Source organism: Gastrolobium bilobum, unplaced genomic scaffold (genome assembly GCF_033153095.1).
Source record: "Gastrolobium bilobum isolate Gb01-03AN ecotype WA unplaced genomic scaffold, APGP_CSIRO_Gbil_v1 utg57417, whole genome shotgun sequence".
NCBI classification, from domain to species: Eukaryota; Viridiplantae; Streptophyta; class Magnoliopsida; order Fabales; family Fabaceae; genus Gastrolobium; species Gastrolobium bilobum.
The window spans coordinates 67684-91647 of record NW_026899787.1 but is presented as its reverse complement, the minus strand read 5'-3'; the positions used below and the strand labels follow the sequence as shown (position 1 = coordinate 91647).

Below are 23964 nucleotides of genomic sequence, written 5' to 3'. Positions count from 1 at the left end.
CGTTCTTTCTCCGAATTGAGACTCTGTCTTTCTCTCTTCCATCCTCAGCTTCCTTCATGCTTGCTTCAATGTCTCTGCACCTGTTTACTAATGATGAAAAATTCCAGATTTGAAATCCTACTGTCATACTTTTTAGTTCAGGTTTTAATCCAGATTCAAATTTAGTTGCCAACCATTCTTCATTAGGTTGGTTTTGTACATAATTAGAATATCTGGATAGTTCTTCAAATTTTGCCACATATTCCCCAACAGTCATATTTTCTTGTTTCAGTTCAAGGAATTCTATTTATTTTCTGTTTCTTACACTTTGAGGAAATTATTTTTTCAAAAAGACATCTTTAAATATTGTCCAAGTAATCTCTGTTCCTTGGCTTTGGAAATATCTTTTGGTATTTGTCCACCAATGCTCTGCTTCTCCAATCAATAAGTATGTGGCAAAGTTTACACGATGAGTATTACGACAGTCCATTATCGGAAATATTTTCTCAAGTTCTTTAACCCATTCCATGGCTGCCTTAGGGTTATAATCTCCACGAAAAGTGGAAGGTTTATGTTTACGGAACTCAGTGAGTCCATTATAATCAGAAATAAGTCCTCCCTGAGAATTTGCATTTCTAGGTCCACTTTCACTTCAGAATTATGGGTGTGATTTCTGGTTGCACGATCCTCCCTCAGCTCCTGAATAAATTGCTGATTAGTTACAGTTTGTTCTTTAAGAGCTTCTGTCACTCGGGTAAACGCATCCGTTACTGGGTTAACTTCTGGTTCAGAAGTTGTAGATATCTGCATTGTATCTGCCATAGATCTACATATATTGTTTTATGATAGTGAGTTGATCAGGCTCATTAAAATAACTCAAAATATGCATGATCTATAACAAAATACCAAGCAACTATAATAGTTGAGTCTTTTATTTACCTGAACCGCTGCTCTGATACCATAAAATGTAACATCCCTTAATATTAACTCTTGTAATGGATATTACATGATTACTTTTTAATTTTTTATATTGATGATAAGAAAATTAAAAAGAAAACTATACAAAAGTCTACCAACGTCACTTTATACATGTCACTGAGTCAAGTACATACTGGAAATATTTTACACTGGTCCTACATCCTACTATATATTACATCACTTTATTTATATCTTACATCCTTACATCACATAATTATACAATACATGAGTCTTATCCTAATCTAGTCTATAGGTGCAGGTCTCCACACTTTCAGCATAGAATATTGCAGCAGCTCCTTGATTTCTTACTACAATATAGAATTCCATGCGATCATCGTAAGAGTAAAGATTGATATTCCATCCTTCACCTGACAAGCTTAGGCTAGGCACTATGATTTTCTGAAAAGGTTAGCAACACAAATAAAACATGAGAAAAATTCTCAGTAATATTGAGGTTCTTTTTTTTTTAACTATAACCATTTCCAGCTGTAGTAACAGAAAATATCATTCCCTCAGTTAATAGAAAAATGAAACAGTAATAGAATAATAATAAACACTACAATGTATAATATTTAACTGAAGCTATTTAAATACTCAATTCATGTGGGTCTCCTGCATGTGAAAAGTTCTGTATGGCGGAACTCAAACCATGATAAGGCGTCCCTTACCTTTTAACTGTCTTATCCCAAATTCTATGGATCAGTTCACAGCAGTATCTTACAGTTAAAATTACACATTCTTTTAATATTTATTTGGTACCAAATAACTCATCAACCAGTAATCACCTATTTTTTTTTAAAAAAAAGATTTTAGGACTAATTAATAATAAAGCTAAAGATATGACTAAAATCAAGTAGAGAAGAAATTTAAGAAAGCAATTTGGCAGAATAACAGTACCGTTAAAATTTTTAAAAAAAATAGTGAAAAGAAGAGAAAATGAGGAAGAGTTTTTATCTCTCAATATTACCTTTCTTCCCTTTTTCTTTTTTCTTTTCTTGGTCTCTCTCTTTCGCTACTGTCTTTTCCTTTTTGATACTCTATTTTTTTTTTCTTCAGTTGACAACCCCACCTTCATATATATAGGCAATCAAATTGACTCCTTTTTGACTTGGCCCATCATTACATATATTTAGATTCTAATCAAATTAACTAAATTTCTTTCAAATCTAACTATCCTTTAACAAAAGCAATCTTTAAGAATCTTATTACATCTACCTCATCTTCCAAGTTGCCTCTTCTATATTAGTCCTTATTGTTATTTATTTTTTATATGGTGTATATAAGGATAACTATAATATTACTAATAAAATAATATTTGTAATATATACCACGTAATCTTTTACTGCATATAATAGATATACAATGTTATAATTTCTTTTGTTATTTACTTTTTAGTTAAATTATTATAATACAAATAACAATATTATTTATTGAATACCTATAATATTTACTTATATATATATATTTAATATTTATTTACTACTATGTTATTTTATTCTATTGTTTTTTTTTGCTTTAATATTTAATTACTTATTTATTTATTATTACTAATATAATTATACTTTTTAAAATCAAATACTTTTAACCTCCTCAAAAATATTCTTTCAAATCAAAATGCATAAACAAAGGATTTTAGATTCACCAAAAATCAATAAAAAAATGATTTTAGCTGTAACAGACAATAATATTTTAATTCATCCTCCCCTCTCTCTCTCCCCACTTTTAAGTGGCCCAAAGTGTTAAATTGACTATTTTTTTTTCTAATTTTACATAAAGGTGTTGTGGGCCTTTACTAATTAAAAAGCCAAATGTCCAGCCCAATTAGGAATACACACATAGGGTTCCTTTGTGTAGTATGCTCAGCTGCCATTTGAGAGTGTGAGGAGAGCATTTACGAAGAGAAGAAAGAAGAGAGAGACCAGCAACCAAAACCAGAAAATTCGCAGGTGAAGAGTGGGTGGAGCAGGGTCTGAAGATTCTGTGATATCTCATTCGTTTGTGGTCCGATTGAGCTGAAATTTTTTCAGCACCTTCCCAACTCATGCCTCTTCATTTCTACTGGTCAGAATCTTGATCGGAGGTCTGCATCAGCAGCAGAAAATTGCAAACCGAAGTGGTCTGTGTGCAGAGTTCTGCAGAAGGCAGCAAGGTTGCGAGATTCATCTCTCCCAAATGAACCGTTGATCTGAGATGAAAGTTTGGTACAAGGTTTATAACATACTGTACTAGAGTTTGACCGTTCAGTTTTGCGATTGGAGCTGTCAAGAGGGAAATTATTCAGCTCCAAACAGAGGCCATCATTTTTCTGCTCTGTTCTGGGCAGTGAAGTTCAGAGAGAGGTTTCTCTTTAGTCAACCGTGAGATTGTCCTCAAAATTGGTCAGTGTGTTCCTCTCTTGCTGTTCTTTAATATGACCGTTGCGATTTGGGAGTAGAGGCTTCTATTATTTTAGATTAATTTCGGACAGAAGCTTGGTCATATATGTATGTCTCTTGCATTTTTGGTACAACTAGTTGTGAAGTTTTTTTGATGGTGCTATAGCTGATTGTAATTGCTTTGGAACCTTTTGTAATCTCACTTTGTTGATAGTGGAGAATTTGGGTGGACTCCGAAATCGGTCCCGTGGTTTTTACTCCTAACATTGAGGAGGTTTTCCACGTTAAAATTGACTTGTGTTGCTTGGTGTTTTTGGTTCATGCATAGTTGTCATTAGAACATATATTTTGCTTGTTGGAAACCATTCTAAACAGGTCCTGGAAGGGGAAATTGGTGTTTATTTCCCAACAACGGTTATCAGAGCTTGTGTTATTTTGCCTGTTGACTTGTGATTAAATATGGACGTTAATACAAGTAGAATGGTTACATTGAATGGTTCAAATTATAATTTATGGAAAGGAAAGATGGAAGATCTTCTTTATGTGAAGGAGTATCACTTTTCTGTCTTTGGTACTGAGAAACCACAAAATAACACCGAAGAAGAATGGAAGTTGATTCACAGACAAGTTTGTGGTTACATCAGGCAGTGGGTAGATGATAATGTTTTAAATCATATTAGTGATGAGACACATGCACGGACGCTGTGGAACAAGCTTGAACAACTATTTGCAAGAAAGACCGGTAATAACAAACTCTTCTTGATTAAGCAGATGATGATGTTGAGGAATCAAGAAGGTACTTCTATGACTGACACTTGAATAAATTTCAAGGAATTATTCTCCAGTTAGCGGGAATTGGAATCAAGTTTGAAGATGAAGTACAAGGGTTATGGTTGCTTGGTATTTTGCCGGACTCGTGGGAGACGTTTAGAATGTCTTTATCTAATTCAGCCCCTGATGGTATAATCAGCATGGATTTGGCGAAAGATAGTATCTTGAATGAAGAAATGAGAAGAAAGACTCAAGCTTCATCTTCTAAGTCAGAAGTCTTAGTTACAGAAAGAAAGGGGAGAAGTAAAAGCCGAGGTCCGAAGAATAAAGAAAGAGGAAGAAGCAAGTCTAACAAGTTTGCCAATGTTGAGTGTCACTATTGTGGTTTGAAAGGACATATAAAGAAGTATTGTTGAAAAATAAAGAAAGATAATAAACAAGGGAAAATGAAAGATAACAAGAATGATGAAGGTGGTAAAGATGATCGAGTTGCTACTACCACTTCATATTTTTTCCTCGTTTATGATTGTGATGTCGTTAATCTTTTATGTCATGAGACCAGCTGAGTGATAGATAGCGGTGCATCTATTCATGCTACATCTCGCAGGGATTTCTTTACATCTTACAAATCCGTTGATTTTGGATTTGTCAAGATGGGTAATGATGGCTTGTCCAATGTAATTGGTGTTGGAGATGTGTACTTGGAGACCAGCAATGGCACAAGGTTAGTTTTGCATAATGTTAAACATATTCCTGATATTCGTTTGAATTTGATTTCTACAGGAAAACTTGATGATGAGGGATATTGCAACACCTTCAATGATGGTCAGTGGAAGCTTACTAAAGGCTCCATGATTGTGGCTAGAGGCAAGAAATGTTCATCCTTGTATGTTACACATGCAAAGATCTCTACAGAGAAAATTAATACTGTAAAAGATGAAGATACACTGGAGCTATGGCACAAGAGGCTTAGTCACATTAGTGAAAAGGGCTTGACAATGTTAGCCAGTAAGGAGCAACTTCCCAGATTGAAGAAGGCACCATTGAAGAAGTGTTCTCATTGCTTAGTAGAAAAGCAAAACAGAGTTGCATTCAAGAGTTCCCATCCTTCAAGAATGCCTAGTACACTTGACTTGGTATATTCTGATGTTTGTGGTCCTATGAAGACCAAAACGCTTTGTGGTTCTCTTTATTTTGTTACCTTCATAGATGATCATTCAAGGAAGATATGGGTTTACACCTTGAAGACAAAAGATCAAGTGTTAGATGTGTTTAAGGAGTTTCAGGCCTCAGTTGAGAGACAAACTGGGAAGAAGTTGAAGTGCATCATAACAGATAATGGAGGACAGTACATAGGTCCTTTTGATTACTATTGCAGACAATAGGACATCCGACATCAAAAGACGCCTCCTAAGACACCTCAGTTGAATGGTCTTGCAGAGAGGATGAACATGACATTGGTTTAGAGAGTCATATGCTTACTCTCACAGTCACAATTGCCTATGTCATTTTGGGGTGAGACTTTGAGCACTGTTGTTCATGTTTTAAATCTCACACCATGTGTTCCTTTGCAGTTTGAAGTTCCAGATAAAGTTTGGACATGCATGAATCCTTCTTATGATCACTTACATGTATTTGGGTGCAAGGCTTTTGTGCACATCCCAAAAGATGAAAGATCCAAGCTTGATGTGAAAGTCTTTATTGGTTATGGACAGCACGAGTTTGGCTACATGTTCTATGATCCAGTAGAGAAGAAGCTTGTAAGAAGCAGAGATGTTGTGTTTATGGAAGATCAGACTATACGGGTTATTGAGAAATCAGATATTCTAGTTACAGAGAGTAGTCGTGATTTAATTGACATGGTCCACCTCTTGTTACAGGTGATCCACCACAGGTTGAAGAAGAACATGGTGCAGGTGATTTAGATGGCACAGATGTTCCACTGCCAGTGGAGAATCATGATATTGTTGATGAGCAGTTCCCTCTGCCAGAGATTCCCACAGATGCTACCTCAGATGTTGCACCTAGGAGATCTACTAGAGACCGAGCACCTTCCACCAGGTATCCTGCAAGTGAGTATGTGTTCTTGACTGATTCAGGAGAACCAGAATGCTTTGAAGAAGCTATGGAAGATGAGCTCAAGAGTAAGTGGATTGAAGCCATGCAAGAAGAGATGCATTCATTGCATGAGAACCATACATATGAGTTGGTAAAGCTACCTAAAGGTAAGAGAGCTCTGAAAAACAAATGGGTGTATAAGGTGAAGCAAGATGAAGTTACTTCACAGCCCAGGTATAAAGAGAGATTGGTTGTTAAAGGGTTCAGTCAGAAGCAAGGCATTGACTTCAAAGAGATTTTTTCTCCAGTTGTGAAAATGTCATCCATTCGAGTGGTTACAGACTTAGCTGCTAGCCTAGACTTAGAGATTGAGCAAATGGATGTGAAGACAACTTTTCTCCATGGTAACTTGGAAGGGGAGATTTATATGGATCAGCCAGGGGGTTTCATAGTGAAAGGAAAGGAAGATTATGTTTGCAAATTGAAGAAAAGTCTTTATGGCTTGAAGCAAGCACCAAGACAATGGTATATGAAGTTTGAGTCTGTTATGGGGGAGCAAGGCTACCAAAAGACTAACTCTGATCATTGTGTATTCTTCCAAAAATTCTCTGATGATGATTTTATCAATTTGTTGCTCTATGTTGATGACATGTTGATTGTTGGTAGAAATTCTTCCAGAATTGGCACATTAAAGAAGCAACTGAGTGAGTACTTCGCTATGAAGGATTTAGGGCCAGCAAAGAAGATTCTTGGCATTCGAATTCATCGATACAGAAATGATAAGAAGTTGTACTTATTGCAGGAGCAATATATCAAGTAGGTTCTTGAAAGATTCAGTATGAGTAATGCTAAAGTGGTTAGTACACATTTTGCTACCCACTTTAAGCTAAGTGCTCAACATAGCCCTTCTAATGATATGGAGAAGGAAGATATGGCTAGAGTGCCATATGCCTCAGCAGTAGAAAGTTTGATGTATGTTATGGTTTGCACCAGACTTGACATAGCCCATGCAGTTGGCGTTGTTAGTAGGTTTCTTTCTAATCCAGGAAAGGAGCATTGGAACGCAGTTAAGTGGATTATGAGATATCTTCGTGGCAGTTCCAATTTGAGTCTCAGATTTGGAAATGGATCTCTCATTTTTTGCTCGTCATAAACAAAAGGCTGCTCACCAAGGAGACTCAACTGTATCTGGGAAGAAGATTCACTCCTCGTCTTCTGGTGAAAAAGAATGTTCTCCTACTTATTCTTCCATTCTGGCTACCTTTGCTACTGGTTCCATTCCAAATGAGACTGTGATTTTAGATATGGACCCGCCTGTTGATTCTGGAGAACCTCAACCCCGAAAGCGAGTTTGGATTAATGAACCCAGATCTGAATCTCCTACGGAAAAGTATTTAACTCCTCCGTCTTCTGTTATTGTCACCCCTTTCTCAGATCCTCTAATCATGAAAAAATTACAGCCTTGCTTCACTTCCAGGCTCCGCGAAAAATGGGACAAGTTTTCCTTGGAGCAATTAATTGTCAAGTTTACAAATATTTGAGATAATTCTCTCCGTGAAGCCCACTACTATGAAATGGCGCTGTTGGCATTGGCATAGCGTCAACAAATGCTGTCGAAACTCAAAGAGTTACAACTCTTTAAAAACAATTTTAAGACTGAACATGCTCGCCTGACTCAAAGGGCCGAAGCCGCCGAGTTTGTCGTGCAGGGGTTTCAACTTAAGCTTAAAGAGTCTGAAAAACTGGCTAAGAAAGCCAATGACGAGCTTATTACTTTGAAACAGGAAAATGACCAGCTGACTGAAGGTCATAAAGTATTGAAAAAGAACTTTGAGGATTCAGACCTCCGGGTAGTCGAGTTGGAACTAGAAGTAGAAACTCTGAAGAAGCAAGTTAGATCGCTACAACAAGCTGCCGAGAACATGAACTCTAAATATGTTGCTTTTGGTCATCAAATTCGTGGTTGGGCTGTCGACCAAGTGAAGTTCTTTCACCCGGATGTTGCCCTTACTAACTTGGATAAAATCGACACCTTTAACTTTGTTGATAATGGCCGACTATGCACTCATAATGAGAAAGGATCTATTACCGTGCTCGCCACCTGTCCTGCCGAGTTCGTGGGTGTGGCGTCAACTTCTGATAAGACTACCTCGTAGGACACCCCAAAAGATGCTTGAAGGAATGGGATGCCACTTTTATTTGGTACTTATTTTACTTTTTTGCTTAAATGACTTTTGGTTCTGTAATGACTATGTCTGTTGAATCTTTGATTATCTGTTATTTTACTACTTCTTCAATTACTTGGTATATTTCTATCTTTTTACTTTGATCCGACTACTTTAAGAGCTCGCTATTGTATCATCGCAACTTGGTAAAATTTGTTTTTGCTATATTTCAATAACAAGTTATCTCATTCAAAACTCTTCTCGATTAATGTTTTAGAATGATTACTTTGAAACTTTTGGCCCTGTTTCCGAGTAGGAAATGAGCAGGTGCCCATGAGGCCATGGAAGACGACATGGGACTTTTGGCCCTGATTCCGAGTAGGAAATGATCAGGTGCCCATGAGGCAATGGAAGGCAGCATTGATGACCAAAAGCAACATATTTAGAGTCCATGTTCTCGGCAGCTTGTTGTAGCGAGCTAACTTGCTTCTTCAGAGTTTCTACTTCCAGTTCCAACTCGGCTACCCGGAGGTCCGAATCCTCAAAGTTCTTTTTCAATAATTTATGACCTTCAGTCAGCTGGTCATTTTCCTGTTTCAAAGTAATAAGCTCGTCATTGGCTTTCTTAGCCAGTTTTTCAGACTCTTTAAGCTTAAGTTGAAACCCTTGCGCGACAAACTCGGCGGCTTCGGCCCGTTGAGTCAGGCGAGCATGTTCAGTCTTAAAATTGTTTTTAAAGAGTTGTAACTCTTTGAGTTTCGATAGCATTTGTTGATGCTATGCCAATGCCAACAGCACCATTTCATAGTAGTGGGCTTCACGGAGAGAATTATCTCGAATATTTGTAAACAATTAATTGCTCCAAGGAAAACTTGTCCCATTTTTCGCGGAGCCTGGGAGTGAAGCAAGGCTGTAATTTTTTCATGATTAGAGGATCCGAGAAAGGTGTGGCAATAACAGAAGACGGAGGAGTTAAAGACTTTTCCGTAAGAGATTCAGATCTGGGTTCATTAATCCGAACTCGCTTTCGGGGTTGAGGTTCTCCAGAATCAACAGGCGGGTCCATATCTAAAATCACAGTCTCATTTGGAATGGAACCAGTAGCAAAGGTAGCCAGAATGGAAGAATAAGTAGGAGAACATTCTTTTTCACCAGAAGACGAGGAGTGAATCTTCTTCCCAGATACAGTTGAGTCTCCTTGGTGAGCAGCCTTTTGTTTATGACGAGCAAAAAATGAGAGATCCATTATGGACTTATCTAAAAACAATACACGAGTGCAAAGTTAAAAGTCAAGTACATAGGATAATATAACAACAAGAGGTTAGTCACTTACTTAATTTCTTGCAAATCCAAGCAGGAGAATCTTTATTTGCTAAAATAGACTGAGGAGTGATAGAAATATTTTCTTTTGCTAACTCGGAAGTCAGCTTTTGAAACCAAGTAAAAGTTTCAAGTTCGTCAGTACTCAAATTCTTTGAGTTCGTTAAAAATGCTTTAGCAGGTGTACAATAATGATGTTGGTTCCATCTGAGAGGGAATCGAGGAGCTTCGTCCTGAACTAGAAAGAAAGCAGAAGCAGTGGCAGATTGAGAAGAAGAAGAAGCAGATGATGTAGCCGGAAGAGCTTCAAGTATACAAATCTTGAAATAATCTTCCTTGAAGTTCTTCCAATTGTCTTAGTATATAGTACACCAGCGAAATCCAGGGCGAGCTTTTAAGGAAACCCAACTCAGAAGGTGAACATAAATGTTCCTCTTCTCCGGGTGCAACAACTCGGAAGGAAGTAATAATGGAGTCACGGAATAGAGGGATTGACTGTAAAGTGGCATGAAGATTACTCGAATTATTCTCATATGAAGAACGAAGGCCTAGAGCTTCTTCATCAACCAATGCTAGACCTTCCACAATAGAAGGAAGAGCAAAGCGAGAAAGTGGAAGCGAACGGTAGGGACGATCCCTCGGTGGCATGGCCTGGACGGAAAGGTACTAGTAAAAGCTAATTTAGAAGACATATTACAAGTTAAAAAGTTCAACTGAAGAAAATGGTGGTCATCAGTGGTTATAAGGGTATTCCTAATCCGTCAAGATCGCATAAAGCCGGAAAAGAAGTCTTAAAGAAGATGAAGGAATAAATACAAGGAAGGTTCTTATCAAGATAAAATGTGAGTCTTTCAAGAGCATGTTTAAAGATGCAGGTAATAGTTCTTAGAGTAAAGGTTGAAATTAAACAAGAAAGAAGAAACGAAAGAGACGAATCTTGTTTCAAGAGCATGTTTTAATTTTAACCTAAGAACTATTACCTGCATCTTGTTTAATTTTAACCTTTACTCTAAAAGCTCGCCCTGGATTTCGCTGGTGTACTATATACGAAGACAATCAGAAGAACTTCAAGGAAGATTATTTCAAGATTTGTATACCTGAAGCTCTTCCGGCTACACCATTTGCTTCTTCTTCTTCTCAATCTGCCACTCCTTCTGCTTTCTTTCTAGATCAGGACGAAGCTCCTCGATTCCCTCTCAGTTGGAACCAACATCATTATAGTACACCTGCTAAAGCATTTTTAACTAACTCAAAGAATTTGAGTACTGACGAACTTGAAACTTTTACTTGGTTTCAAAAGCTGACTTACGAGTTAGCAAAAGAAAATATTTCTATCACTCCTTCAAAAGCTGACTATTTATATATCACTCCTCAGCAAATAAAGATTCTCCTGCTTGGATTTGCAAGAAATTAAGTAAGTGACTAACCTCTTGTTATATTATCCTATGTACTTGACTTTTAACTTTGCACTCGTGTATTGTTTTTAGATAAGACCATCATGGATCCCTCATTTTTTGCTCGTCAAAAACAAAAGGCTGCTCACCAAGGAGACTCAACTGTATCTGGGAAGAACATTCATTCCTCGTCTTCTGGTGAAAAAGAAGGTTCTCGTACTCCTTCTTCCATTCCGGCTACCTCTGCTACTGGTTCCATTCCAAATGAGACTGTGATTTTAGATATGGACTCGCCTGTTGATTATGGAGAACCTCAACCCCGAAAGCGAGTTCGGATTAATGAACCCAGATCTGAATCTCCTACGGAAAAGTCTTTAACTCCTCCGTCTTCTGTTATTGTCACTCCTTTCTCAGATCCTCTAATCATGAAAAAAATTACAGCCTTGCTTCACTCCCAGGCTCCGCGAAAAATGGGACAAGTTTTCCTTGGAGCAATTAATTGTCAAGTTTACAAATATTTGAGATAATTCTCTCCGTGAAGCCCACTACTATGAAATGGCGCGCTGTTGGCATTGGCATAGCGTCAACAAATGCTGTCGAAACTCAAAGAGTTACAACTCTTTAAAAACAATTTTAAGACTGAACATGCTCGCCTGACTCAAAGGGCCGAAGCCGCCGAGTTTGTCGTGCAGGGGTTTCAACTTAAGCTTAAAGAGTCTGAAAAACTGGCTAAGAAAGCCAATGACGAGCTTATTACTTTGAAACAGGAAAATGACCAGCTGACTGAAGGTCATAAAGTATTGAAAAAGAACTTTGAGGATTCAGACCTCCGGGTAGCCGAGTTGGAACTGGAAGTAGAAACTCTGAAGAAGCAAGTTAGATCGCTACAACAAGCTGCCGAGAACATGAACTCTAAATATGTTGCTTTTGGTCATCAAATTCGTGGTTGGGATGTCGACCAAGTGAAGTTCTTTCACCCGGATGTTGCCCTTACTAACTTGGATAAAATCGACACCTTCAACTTTGTTGATAATGGCCGACTATGCACTCATAATGAGAAAGGATCTATTACCGTGCTCGCCACCTGTCCTGCCGAGTTCGTGGGCGTCAACTTCTGATAAGACCACCTCGTAGGACACCCCAAAAGATGCTTGAAGGAATGGGATGCCACTTTTATTTTGTACTTATTTTAGTTTTTTGCTTAAATGACTTTTGGTTCTGTAATGACTATGTCTGTTGAATCTTTGAATATCTGTTATTTTACTACTTCTTCAATTACTTGGTATATTTCTATCTTTTTACTTTGATCCGACTACTTTAAGAGCTCGCTATTGTATCATCGCAACTTGGTAAAATTTGCTTTTGCTATATTTCAATAACAAGTTATCTCATTCAAAACTCTTCTCGATTAATGTTTTAGAATGATTACTTTGAAACTTTTGGCCCTGTTTCCGAGTTGGAAATGAGCAAGTGCCCATGAGGCCATGGAAGACGGACATGGGACTTTTGGCCCTGCTTCCGAGTAGGAAATGAGCTGGTGCCCATGAAGCCATGGAAGGCGGCATGGGACTTTTGGCCCTGATTCCGAGTAGGAAATGATCAGTTGCCCATGAGGACATGGAAGGCAGCATTGATGACCAAAAGCAACATATTTAGAGTCCATGTTCTCGGCAGCTTGTTGTAGCGATCTAACTTGCTTCTTCAGAGTTTCTACTTCCAGTTCCAACTCGGCTACCCGGAGGTCTGAATCCTCAAAGTTCTTTTTCAATACTTTATGGCCTTCAGTCAGCTGGTCATTTTCCTGTTTCAAAGTAATAAGCTCGTCATTGGCTTTCTTAGCCAGTTTTTCAGACTCTTTAAGCTTAAGTTGAAACCCCTGCGTGACAAACTCGGCGGCTTCGGCCCTTTGAGTCAGGCAAGCATGTTCAATCTTAAAATTGTTTTTAAAGAGTTGTAACTCTGAGTTCCGATAGCATTTGTTGACGTTATGCCAACAGCGCCATTTCATAGTAGTGGGCTTCACAGAGAGAATTATCTCGAATATTTGTAAACTTGACAATTAATTGCTCCAAGGAAAACTTGTCCCATTTTTCGCGGAGCCTGGGAGTGAAGCAAGGCTGTAATTTTTTCATGATTAGAGGATCCGAGAAAGGAGTGGCAATAACAGAAGACGGAGGAGTTAAAGACTTTTCCGTAAGAGATTCAGATCTGGGTTCATTAATCCGAACTCGCTTTCGGGGTTGAGGTTCTCCAGAATCAACAAGCGGGTCCATATCTAAAATCACAGTCTCTTTTGATATGGAACCAGTAGGAGAGGTAGCCGGAATGGAAGAAGGAGTAGGAGAACCTTCTTTTTCACCAGAAGACGAGGAGCGAATCTTCTTCCCAGATACAGTTGAGTCTCCTTGGTGAGCAGCCTTTTGTTTTTTACGAGCAAAAAATGAGGGATCCATGATGGTCTTATCTAAAAACAATACATGAGTGCAAAGTTAAAAGTCAAGTACATAGGATAATATAACAACAAGAGGTTAGTCACTTACTTAATTTCTTGCAAATCCAAGCAGGAGAATCTTTATTTGCTAAAATAGACTGAGGAGTGATAGAAATATTTTCTTTTGCTAACTCGGAAGTCAGCTTTTGAAACCAAGTAAAAGTTTCAAGTTGGTTAGTACTCAAATTCTTTGAGTTAGTTAAAAATGCTTTAGCAGGTGTACTATAATGATGTTGGTTCCAACTGAGAGGGAATCGATGAGCTTCGTCCTGATCTTGAAAGAAAGCAAAAGGAGTGGCAGATTGAGAAGAAGAAGAAGAAACAGATGGTGTAGCCGGAATATCTTCAGGTATACAAATCTTGAAATAATCTTCCATGAAGTTCTTCCAATTGTCTTCGTATATAGTACACCAGCGAAATCCAGGGCGAGCTTTTAAGGAAACTCAACTCAGAAGGTGAACATATACGTTCTTCTTCTCCGGGTGCAGCAATCCAAGCCAATAGCCAGAATCCCTTGTTGAGCTCCTCCGAGTTGTCCATTCCAAACGGGTACATCCTGCTCCCTATTGGCCATTTGTCTATTGCCATAATGAGGACCCAAGCCTTCTGCCTGCCCTGGTCCGTAATGCTGATAATCCCAATTCGCTTGTCGCCTTCCATCTCCTTGACTTTGATCACTACCCCAGTAATGGTACTCGGTATCGTCTCGTGGAACTTCACCTCTGCGATTGCCATAATTTCTTCCTCCTTCCGGCCTCAACCTTTGATAAGTTTCTTCATATCGACCTCTGTTTACCTCTCGTTCATCTCGTCGTGTATAACCTTGACGGGCTCCTAAATACTTTTCTTCCTCCCATGTCACCTCTTCTTCCACCTGTTCATCTTCTCTATTTTGATATTGCCTAGCCCGGCCCGTTCTCCGGGCATAATCCTCAGGTATCCTTTCTCCTATCCGCGGATTTGCTCCTCGTCCTCCGCCTTGATAGCCTCCCCTTTCTGGAGAAGCCCTTGACTCTTGACAAAGTTGTCCTCTCCTCCCTTCATTTCTTCTATTTCCCCCCACCGTTGGAGGTGATAAAGGAATATAGCTAGGAAGAGGAGACAAAGAATCTCCTCCTCTGTTGGGTGATTGTTGCTCATTCTCTACAGGATGCCTTTCCTCTGCTCCACGTCTCCTTTGCCCTCCTTCTAAATGTTTCCTATTCCTGATATCCTCCACTAACTGAATCAAAACTTCTCCAATGGTGTCCAGAGACCGACTCCTTCCACTGGATCGGAAAGAATCTTCCTCTCCTAGGTATCCTCCGTCGTCTACTGCTCCCTCATCATGGTAATTGCTTGCCATGACTCAAGAAAATGCGTAGGAATCTTTTTACCTTTCCCCACAGACGGCGCCAAATGTTCTGTATAAACATTAGTATGATTATTGTCTATCTCTGTTAATTATGGTCTTTGGTATATATAACCCTTCCATAGGTGGTTATTGTGAACGTGGGTAGTTATAGAAACCCATCATGTAATCGTGGTAGGGTCCACTTTGGGTTATAGTATTTTGGCCGGCTTCCCTTCCAGGTAAAACCCCATCCGGGTTCTATCAACTCTTCTCCTTGACTATTGATATCTGGATGTATAAACCCGGAACAACTTTGTTGATGACACTTCACATATTCATCATATCAAATGAGGGTTATTGCACAATACTTACTTGTTAGGGGCCAAAAAACCCACATGGGCCAAAAGCCATATGGGTTAAGGTTAGTCCTTGGGACTTACATAAGCTACCCTGTATGTATAACGAAAGGTTCTATGGTCTGTTTGATATGTGTACTAAGACTCTGAGTACGGAGATTACATAGACATGTTTGTCAACCTTTGTTTACTTTTTATATTTTTCTTGTAAGATAGGCTTCTATATATGTCTATTTCACATACTAAGGAATCCACGATCTCACTTATACATGCAACCGTTCCCGTTTGTTTGCTTAGAACTATGAGAAAGATGGAATCTTACTTCATGCGGTCGTAAATATTTCAAAGCTTACATATTGGATTTCAATCAAATAAAACACTGTTGGGCAAGTTGAGAAGTAATACAACAGTCATAAACTGTTTTCTTTCACTCTGCTCAAACACGCTTGGTAACTAGTATTTTTTTCTTGTGCAGTATAATGCTCAGTATATATATATGGGGCATGATCCTTTGACACAGGTGTCAAATTTGAAGTTTGACACCTCATCTGAGAGTCGTTAGATCAAAAAAGATCAACAACTCTGATTTGTAAGCATGTGGCACCATTGATATTTTTTGATCTAACGGCTCTCAGATGAGGTGTCAAACTTTAGATTTGACACTGGTGTCAAAGGATCCTATCCCTATATATATATATATATATATATATATATATATATATATATAATGTAATCCAATCTAGACCCTGAATATAGTGAGAGCTTTACAGCAACAATATGATTAATAGCAGAACCCTTCTCAATTATGCAAACTAAAATAAAGAAGTTATTGCCTATTAGCAGCACCAATATGCACAATTGTACGTTTCAAATGAAATTGTATTGTAATAGACTTTGCTGGTGATGATGTATTCATATGCATGAGATTACAAAGATTACCTTACACCTAACTGCAATATTGATAGCATCTGAAGGTCGAAGATCAAAGCTCATACATTCTGCCTCATACAAAGATCCACTTCTGAATTATAACAAGATCAATATACTTTTAACTTCACAAAATCGCAAGTTTCAAGAGTTAAGAGATAAGAGTCAAGACTCAAATGCACCAAATGTATAAAAGAGACCAGTTTTTGCATTAGCAATGTCTAAGAAAGAAGCATGTTTGATAAATAAATGGTATATTACTTACGGCTATGCCTTTCAGATTGAATTTCTTCTCCTTTTTGTTGATTTCAAGCATGAGTTTTGCAAGTTGGGGTACATAATGGCCTGATATTTTTTTATTAAGAAAAACGCGTAAGAACAAATTAAAGTGATTCTGCATGAAGGGTGAAGTGACGTGACATTTTACCTGCAGAACTTTCCCCTGTTAGAAACAAATCTGTGTCTGTATTGAGGGAACTTGTTGAACCAGCATTGCAAGAATGCAAGATTGTCCCCAGCTTAAGAAATAAAAAAGTACTGCTTCAGATGACAGAACAAAATAAAGACTATTGGCTGATATAAGTCATCACACTCAATATCATTTGCTGCAAGTTTTTCAGCAATGTGGTTTCTGTTATCTTGAAACTGAATAACTAGTTAGATTAAGCTAACCACATACGGATAAAAGTCAATAACTAGTTAGATAGATTATCAATCACTACAAATTCTAGAAAATGAGAGATATGATGTGGAGTCCTCAACCATAATAATAAATTCCTATCTTTCAAAAGCCACTGAAATGTTGGAATCAATGTACTACTTGTAGCATTACAAACCTGCTGAGACAACCTGTGTGAACCAATAGGCTTTGCAAAAAGGATCCCACCATAGCAAGATAAAAAAACATTGAAGAAGGCACTAAGCCAGCCATATGCAGAAAAATGGGGGTATTATAATTCGTAAAGCACAAGGTTCATATGCGGAAAATCAGACTGAAAAAGCAGTGACTTTTACAATCCACCAAGTACACCAACATATGTACCACAAAAGCTTAACAAAATCATCAAAATAGAAACTGAAAGCACAACTAATTTTTGAAGCACAATACAACTGAAAATACACAATGGTCAATCAATATCAAGGGCAATTGAGGTCGAACAGGTAGCAACTTGTTGGAAAACCTTATCTGCAAAATATATATATATATATATATATATATATACATATATATATAATTAATTATTAAATCACAAATTGCACGAGTTCATAGTTGATGATAAATGGAAAAACAACTTGCAGACATGAACCAAACAACTTGCACGAGCTCACAGTTGATGATAAATCAAAAACCCATTAGTGAAACAAAACCAAAATCAAAAATAAAAAAAAGAATCTGAAAACATAGGTCAAGGAACTGTAATTACTAGAATCCCTGAATTACTAGGATTGAAAACAAACCAGATACTCACAATACTCACTCCCATTAAGCTAAGCCACCAGCCACTGTGACCAATTGGATGAGAACGAGCAGCCTTGCAAGGAGATTCGATACTGAAGAGGATTATAGTTAGATGATTGAGACGGTGAACTTAGAGGGTTCATGAGCGGAAGAAGATTAGGGTCCGATAGATCTATGATTTGATTCTGAATGATAAGTTGTTGTGTTAGCTGTAAATGGTTTGCTTTGGTTCGAACTGGTTACAAATCAGGTATGAATCGGTTCGTAACTGAATTATTTTAAAAAGTTAAAATCGGTTCAAGTTTATGACCTGGCTTAAAAAACCAGTTATTTTGGTTCAGTTTGGTGCGGTTCCTTTTTTTGAGTATTTTGCACACCCCTACTAAAGAGGCAACACTGCAGGAAAATGGGGAAGGGGGAGCATGGAAAAAATTTACACTAAAATCCCAACAGACCAAATAGCACTTCAAACATATGCTGACAGAATTCAAAATGGGATTAACAGGAAATCCCAGTTCATCACCTCATACGACCATGGCACCAGAAAATGGATGATGATAATAGTCGTAAAATCCTCTTTTTTCAATCCAAGAAGTACCCTTACCCAGCTCATATATGTTGCAGAAGGCTGAGGACCCAGAGAGTAATACCCAGCACAAGATCCTGAGAAATAGAATGAATGCCTTATTAGACTAATCATTTGTTTAACTCATTAATCATGATCAATCAAATTGGATACTAGAAGCATAACAAAAATACAAGTCAGCTTCCTGTCATTTTGATATCAATAGAGTACTCATCGAGCTAAAACTTTCAGCAAGTAATCTTATATAAAACCTTATATGGGAGGCAGAGAAAACTTTTCAAGCAAGTGAAAAAATAAAAAGATTGATTAAGCATATGGTCAAACAAAAAAGAATGCAATAGCAGAGAGAGCGATTTAAATACTGAATATATTGGGCTTGTTTGTGTTTTTCAGGAGACAAAATACAGCTGGCTTAAAGATTAAGCAGTTAACCAATGCCCACTAAGGAAGTCAATGTTGGGCAATAATGAGAATACAGGACTACTGCAATATGGTCCACATCTCAATATTTCATTCTGGCATCAGTTAAAAAGTTGTTTCCTGAAACGTTCTGCTAACTGATAAGTCACTACTCAAGTAACAAAATTCTAGAGCTCCTAGATGAATCCCCATGTAAACTGCAACATGGTAATGAGTATTCCACACAGCCAAGAGGGGGAAAGGGGGAGACATGTACTAACAAAAGTGAAAACTTTTTGCTTGAACAATGGCTTTCAGAATTACATATACCCTGTACCCATCCTTGCAAACTTCAATGCCTCACAAGGCAGCATAGCAAACGTGTTGATGATAAAAAAAAAAATTATAAGAACCGTCCTCTCTCCCTAGTCGCTACCAATAGAAACTGATAAAAATTACAACCCTAATTTCCACAAAAATAAAAGGGTCAAGAATATATAAAGCTAGATTGGTATGTAAACCAAAAGAACCTAGATCAATACAGAAAAATAACAAATATAACTACTGCAAAAAATAGTTTAACATAATTTGACAATATTATTTATCTCAAAATATATAAAATAACACTTCTCATTAAACCCTAACTATCGGGGGTGGGGTGAGGGCAATCCTATAATTGTAAATGAAGGAAAAGACATTGACAAAAACTCAATAAGCATAATAAAAAAAAGGAGAAAGTAACTCAAGACCTACTTACTCTCACTCAAACTATTGAGAGTTTATAAATGTTGCAAAGCTGAAGCAATGCTGCTTGATTCACAGGATCAACATTTTCACAGATGACCTTAGGATACCTCCCAGGGGAAAGTGCAGCAAGTCGGGACAATGAAGCAACAAAAAATTCCTTGGGATCTCGTATATCTTTAAGTGGATCTTCTTCTTTCTTTCCAGCATTGTAAAGACGGACAAAGGTGGCAGTATAACCCACATTTTCTGTAATATCTGGCATGTCAGGTTCCTCCTCAGCCCTATCCTCTTCTGGCCGGGAAACAAGTGTGACGATGCTGTCCACCATCTTACCCCAGGACACAGAAGCAGCCGGATCTAAAAGGACTGGAGACTCACCGATAAGTCTGGTTGAAGCAACTGCAGTCAATTTGAGCTCTATAGCTCCAGTAATCAGCTTAAGATTAGGAATCCAGAACTGATTCAAAATCAAAACAAATATACCAGGCTGAACACTGTTCATAGTATCAACAACATTTGAAGAACCGTGTTTAATCAGAAAGAGTGACATAAATATCAAAAGAGACTTGATGAGCTTTACTGTCCGCCTTCTCTGTAGCTCTCTAAAAATAGCAGCCCAAATGTGAGAAATATAAGGTTTGATAGCATCATACTCAAGACTTTCAATGACAGTGTTAAGCACATAAAATCCTTGTTCCGATGAGCCTGAAGATTGTATTAGTGTGTCAAATATGCCAAGCACTTTGGTCAGTCTATCCCCTTGGCTGATCTCATTCGGTGCCTTTTGAAGGAAGGCCTGGAGTAGACGCACAAGGGCAGGAACATTTGGGGCTCTTTTCCACGAATCAGGCGACAAAAGAATCTCAAATATCTGCATGTAGATTGGTGGGATGGGTGGTCTATTCAACTCAACAAGCTGAGCAAGCAACTGAAATGTGTATGGGAAAAACTCAGTCACATCATTTGTCAATATTATTTCAAGCCTAGGAAAAAGGCTTGCTTCAAAGACGGACACAAGAGATAAGTCCCTCTCACAAGCCCGCCTCACAAGAATGGCTACTGACTCAAAGATATAGTGATTGAAGATGGGATTTTTTGGGTTTTTGCAAACTTCCGCAAGAATGGAGCCCAACCCCTCAATGCAAACTCGCGCAACATCAACAGATATATCTGCAACCCCGAGAACCCTCATAATACATTTCATTACATATTGATTCTCTTCAGACTCTGGGAGCTTCAAGGCATTGAAAAGACTGTTCATCAGCATTGCAAAAATTGGATTGATATCTGCCGAAGTATAACGAGCTCTAACCCCCTCATCCTTTACCAACAAGAGTTTTTCAATACAACTTGCAGCATAAGAATGAACAACATTCGATTCGGCAGCAAGGAAACGAACCAAATCTGGGAAAAACTTAAGTACGACATGCTTCGATATTTGTGTCCGGAACATGGTAAAAAATTTGAGCGCACCTGCCTTAAGCATAGGATACCCATTCACATCTGAACTTTGCAGCTCAGGGACAATCACAGATTCAAAAAAGTTTTGAACATCAACAAGTTCCGTGGAGACATAACTGGCTCCAGCCTTCTTGGTTGCAAGAGAGACTACCAAGTATATAGCACAATCCTTGTCCTTCCAATTTTCCCCTGGATTTGCAGCAAATGAACTTAATAAACTTTGCACTTGCGCAGAAACAATGCTTCTGACAGCATCTCCATAATGTGTTGCAATACCCTTAAGTAGCTCACAAGCTATCCTCCTCCTAGTATCAAGATCACTACCTTCCATATCCCTCCTAATAAACTCAATATAATTCATTTCAAACAGTTCCTCGTCTTCTTCCCTCAACCTCACATTCGGGATCACAATGCACTGACAAATCTGCGGTATAACCCCTTCGCCAGCAAACAGAGTATGGTGAACACTGGTGCTAACCGTGGTTAGAAACTTAATCGCCGTGATAGCAAGCTGATCACGGATGGACGACTGGGACACATTCCCCAGCAAAGTCCATACAGCAAGTGCAAAATCATTCAAATACCCCTGAAACTCCTCCTCATTCTTTTCAATGTAGAGATTAATATTCTCACAAACCGCAGCCCTAAGCTCATCCACAAGCGCAACACCATCAGGACCACTGCTCTCAAGAGCAGGATAACTGGTGGTAAGGTATTTCCGAAACTCTCCCATCCACTCTTTCATATGATCCTCGAAGAACTCGGGGAGCTCTTGAAAATTCAACGAGTAAAATATCCTACAGCACAGCTTCTGCGACTCGAATAGGGGTCGCAGGTTCATGGCCGACGCGTCGATCAATGACGCGGTTTTGAGGAAAATTTCGAGCAAAGGAGCAGCGAAATTGTCGAGACAGTACTTCAAATCAAGCAAGAGATCTTTGGTGGCGTACTGGAAACAAAATTTCTTGAAAATAGAGTTAGCAGTGCCGAGAATACCGTTAATGGAGGCGTAATCGGAGACCTGAGACGCTTTCTGAAGACTGGAGACGAGTTCGGGGAGCAAAGCCGGCCAATATTTGGGGAAATCGTGGTTTCCGATAACGGCTAGGGCTTCGCTGAGCTGCGATTGGATCTTGGGAGGGGCGGAGAGCATGAGGGGGACGATTAGGGATTTTATCTGCTCCTTCTCGGGTTCAAGGATGGGAGACTCGACGGAGGACCACCGGAGCCGGAGGTGGTTCTTGAAGTTCACGGAGGCGGCTAGGCGGATCTGCTCGTCGATGGATGGCTCGGCGACAAGGCGGAGAACAACGACGGCAAAGTTTGGTCGATCGGCGGCCTCGGCGAGGGATGATTCGGCGCGGCGGCGAGGTTCCGGCGCCGCAGAGAGAGAGTGGAGGAAGCATTCTGAGAGAAATTGGAGAGTCTGAGCGTTCCACTCCATAGTGGCTAGGGTTTATGTTTTCGAAAATCCGCTTTTGAAATAAAAGGAGATTAGAGGATCGCAGAAAACCAGAGGGTTTAAAACAGAGTGAGACTGTGACAGGGAAAGTGTTTTTTCTTTTGTTTTTGTTTTTTTTTTTTCGAATTTAAAGTGAAACATTGAATATTATTATAAGGAATATTATGAAATCTGGTCTCGTCAGTGACCTAGTCGAGATATTAAATTACTTGATCACTGATTTAGTCAGGGGGTTAATAGTTCGGTAAATATATATAAATTTATAATTTATATTAAAATAACTATAAACATACTAAAATATTATAAAAATAATATTAATTCCAAATATTCTAATATCAAAAATAATAAATCATACATTCTTTTTTTATGATAAAAAATCTTTTGGATGATATAAATCACATATCATTGTTCAACAAAAGATCAAAAAAACATATAAGGGGATGCATTGAATTGAGATTTCAAAGGATTTTAATGGATTATTTTTTAGGACAAACAAATCTGTTAGAATTCGATTAGGATTTTAATGGACTGAAAAAAAGTCACGTGGTATTCGATTAGGATTTTAAAAGATTATTTTAGAATCTGTTGGTATTAAATCAAGATTTTAAACAATAGAATTACAATCTCGTGGTATTCAAAAATTCGACGATTTAAATGAATTTTCTATTGGTGTGAATTTTATGAGACTTTTTAGTGAAAGATATAAATAGGATGCCTCTCTAAAAATCTCATCCTAATCCCTATGATTTCTTGAGATTCTTTTATTGCAGTGTTTTCTTCTTCCTTTTGGCAGGTTGACTACTCGAAATTGGATTCCGTCATGGGAGCTTCGTCAAAACTAAAAAAAACATATTTTTGAGCGATTTTCATCACAAAATAACCCAGAAACAACAAACCAACGAGATTTTAATATAATTTATGGGAAAAGTGTTTGTCATTTTAAATGACAGAAGGTTATGTCATTTTAAGAGAGATACGGACACAAAAAATTTGAATTTTAAATTAAAAAAAAACACTCACTTTCTCTCTCCCATGATTTCTCTTTTTTTGTGTCTATCTCTATCCTAAAATGATAAAATGATATAACTTATGTCATTTAAAATGACAAACACCAAACCCGTGATATATCTCAAAAATAACATATTTTTGAGCCATTTCTGACATATTTTGGAAGTTTAAAAAGTGATTTTTCAAGTTATGAGTCTCGATTTTTCTTGGCACAAAAACGTGTGATTTTTGTATTAAAAACAACATAAAACAGTGAAAAAATAAAGGGAACTAAAACCCTAAAAAAAAATTTGTTTTACATCAATGAAATAATATCATTTTAAAGAAAGATTGAAAACTTTCATAATATAAACCCTATATTTCGTAACAATATATTTATGAATGAAATTCCTTCAACATAGGAAACGATTTTAAACAATTTTTGTGACAATAGATAACTAAAAGCTTGTTTCTCAAAAGCCCCAAAGCAATTTAAGGTTTCAATGTATAGATTGAAAAAAAATTGAGAAATTTTCTAAACTTTCTTGTAATTAAACCCAAAATTTCAGATTCGAAATTTTCTTAAAATATTCAATGAAAACATGCATATGATATATGGTTAGAAAACTCTCATCACATAAAACAAAAACCCCAAGGTTTTCAAGATCAATTGCAAAAAATTCCAAACGAAATTTTATCATGAACTTTAGGTTTTA

The 23964-nt window shown here is 37.8% G+C and overlaps 1 protein-coding gene across 2 annotated transcripts; it reads right to left on the bottom strand.

Annotated features, from left to right (window-relative positions):
• Positions 1–16442: 16442 nt before the first annotated feature.
• Positions 16443–22299, bottom strand: LOC133293504 (exportin-2-like). 2 transcript variants are annotated; one of them, XR_009749064.1, is made up of 3 exons: positions 17617–18199; positions 16575–16665; positions 16443–16492 (listed from the first exon to the last, which is right to left on the bottom strand). XR_009749064.1 is itself a non-coding variant. In XM_061492080.1 (3 exons), the coding sequence occupies exon 1, from the start codon at positions 22241–22243 to the stop codon at positions 19355–19357; it is 2889 nt and encodes a 962-aa protein (XP_061348064.1). In that variant the 5' UTR covers positions 22244–22299; the 3' UTR covers positions 16606–16665; positions 18211–18269; positions 19349–19354. The 2 variants fall into 2 exon arrangements, 1 of the variants encoding a protein (XP_061348064.1); XM_061492080.1 differs by lacking the exons at positions 16443–16492; positions 17617–18199 and adding exons at positions 18211–18269; positions 19349–22299 and having other exon boundaries at positions 16606–16665.
• Positions 22300–23964: the final 1665 nt, after the last annotated feature.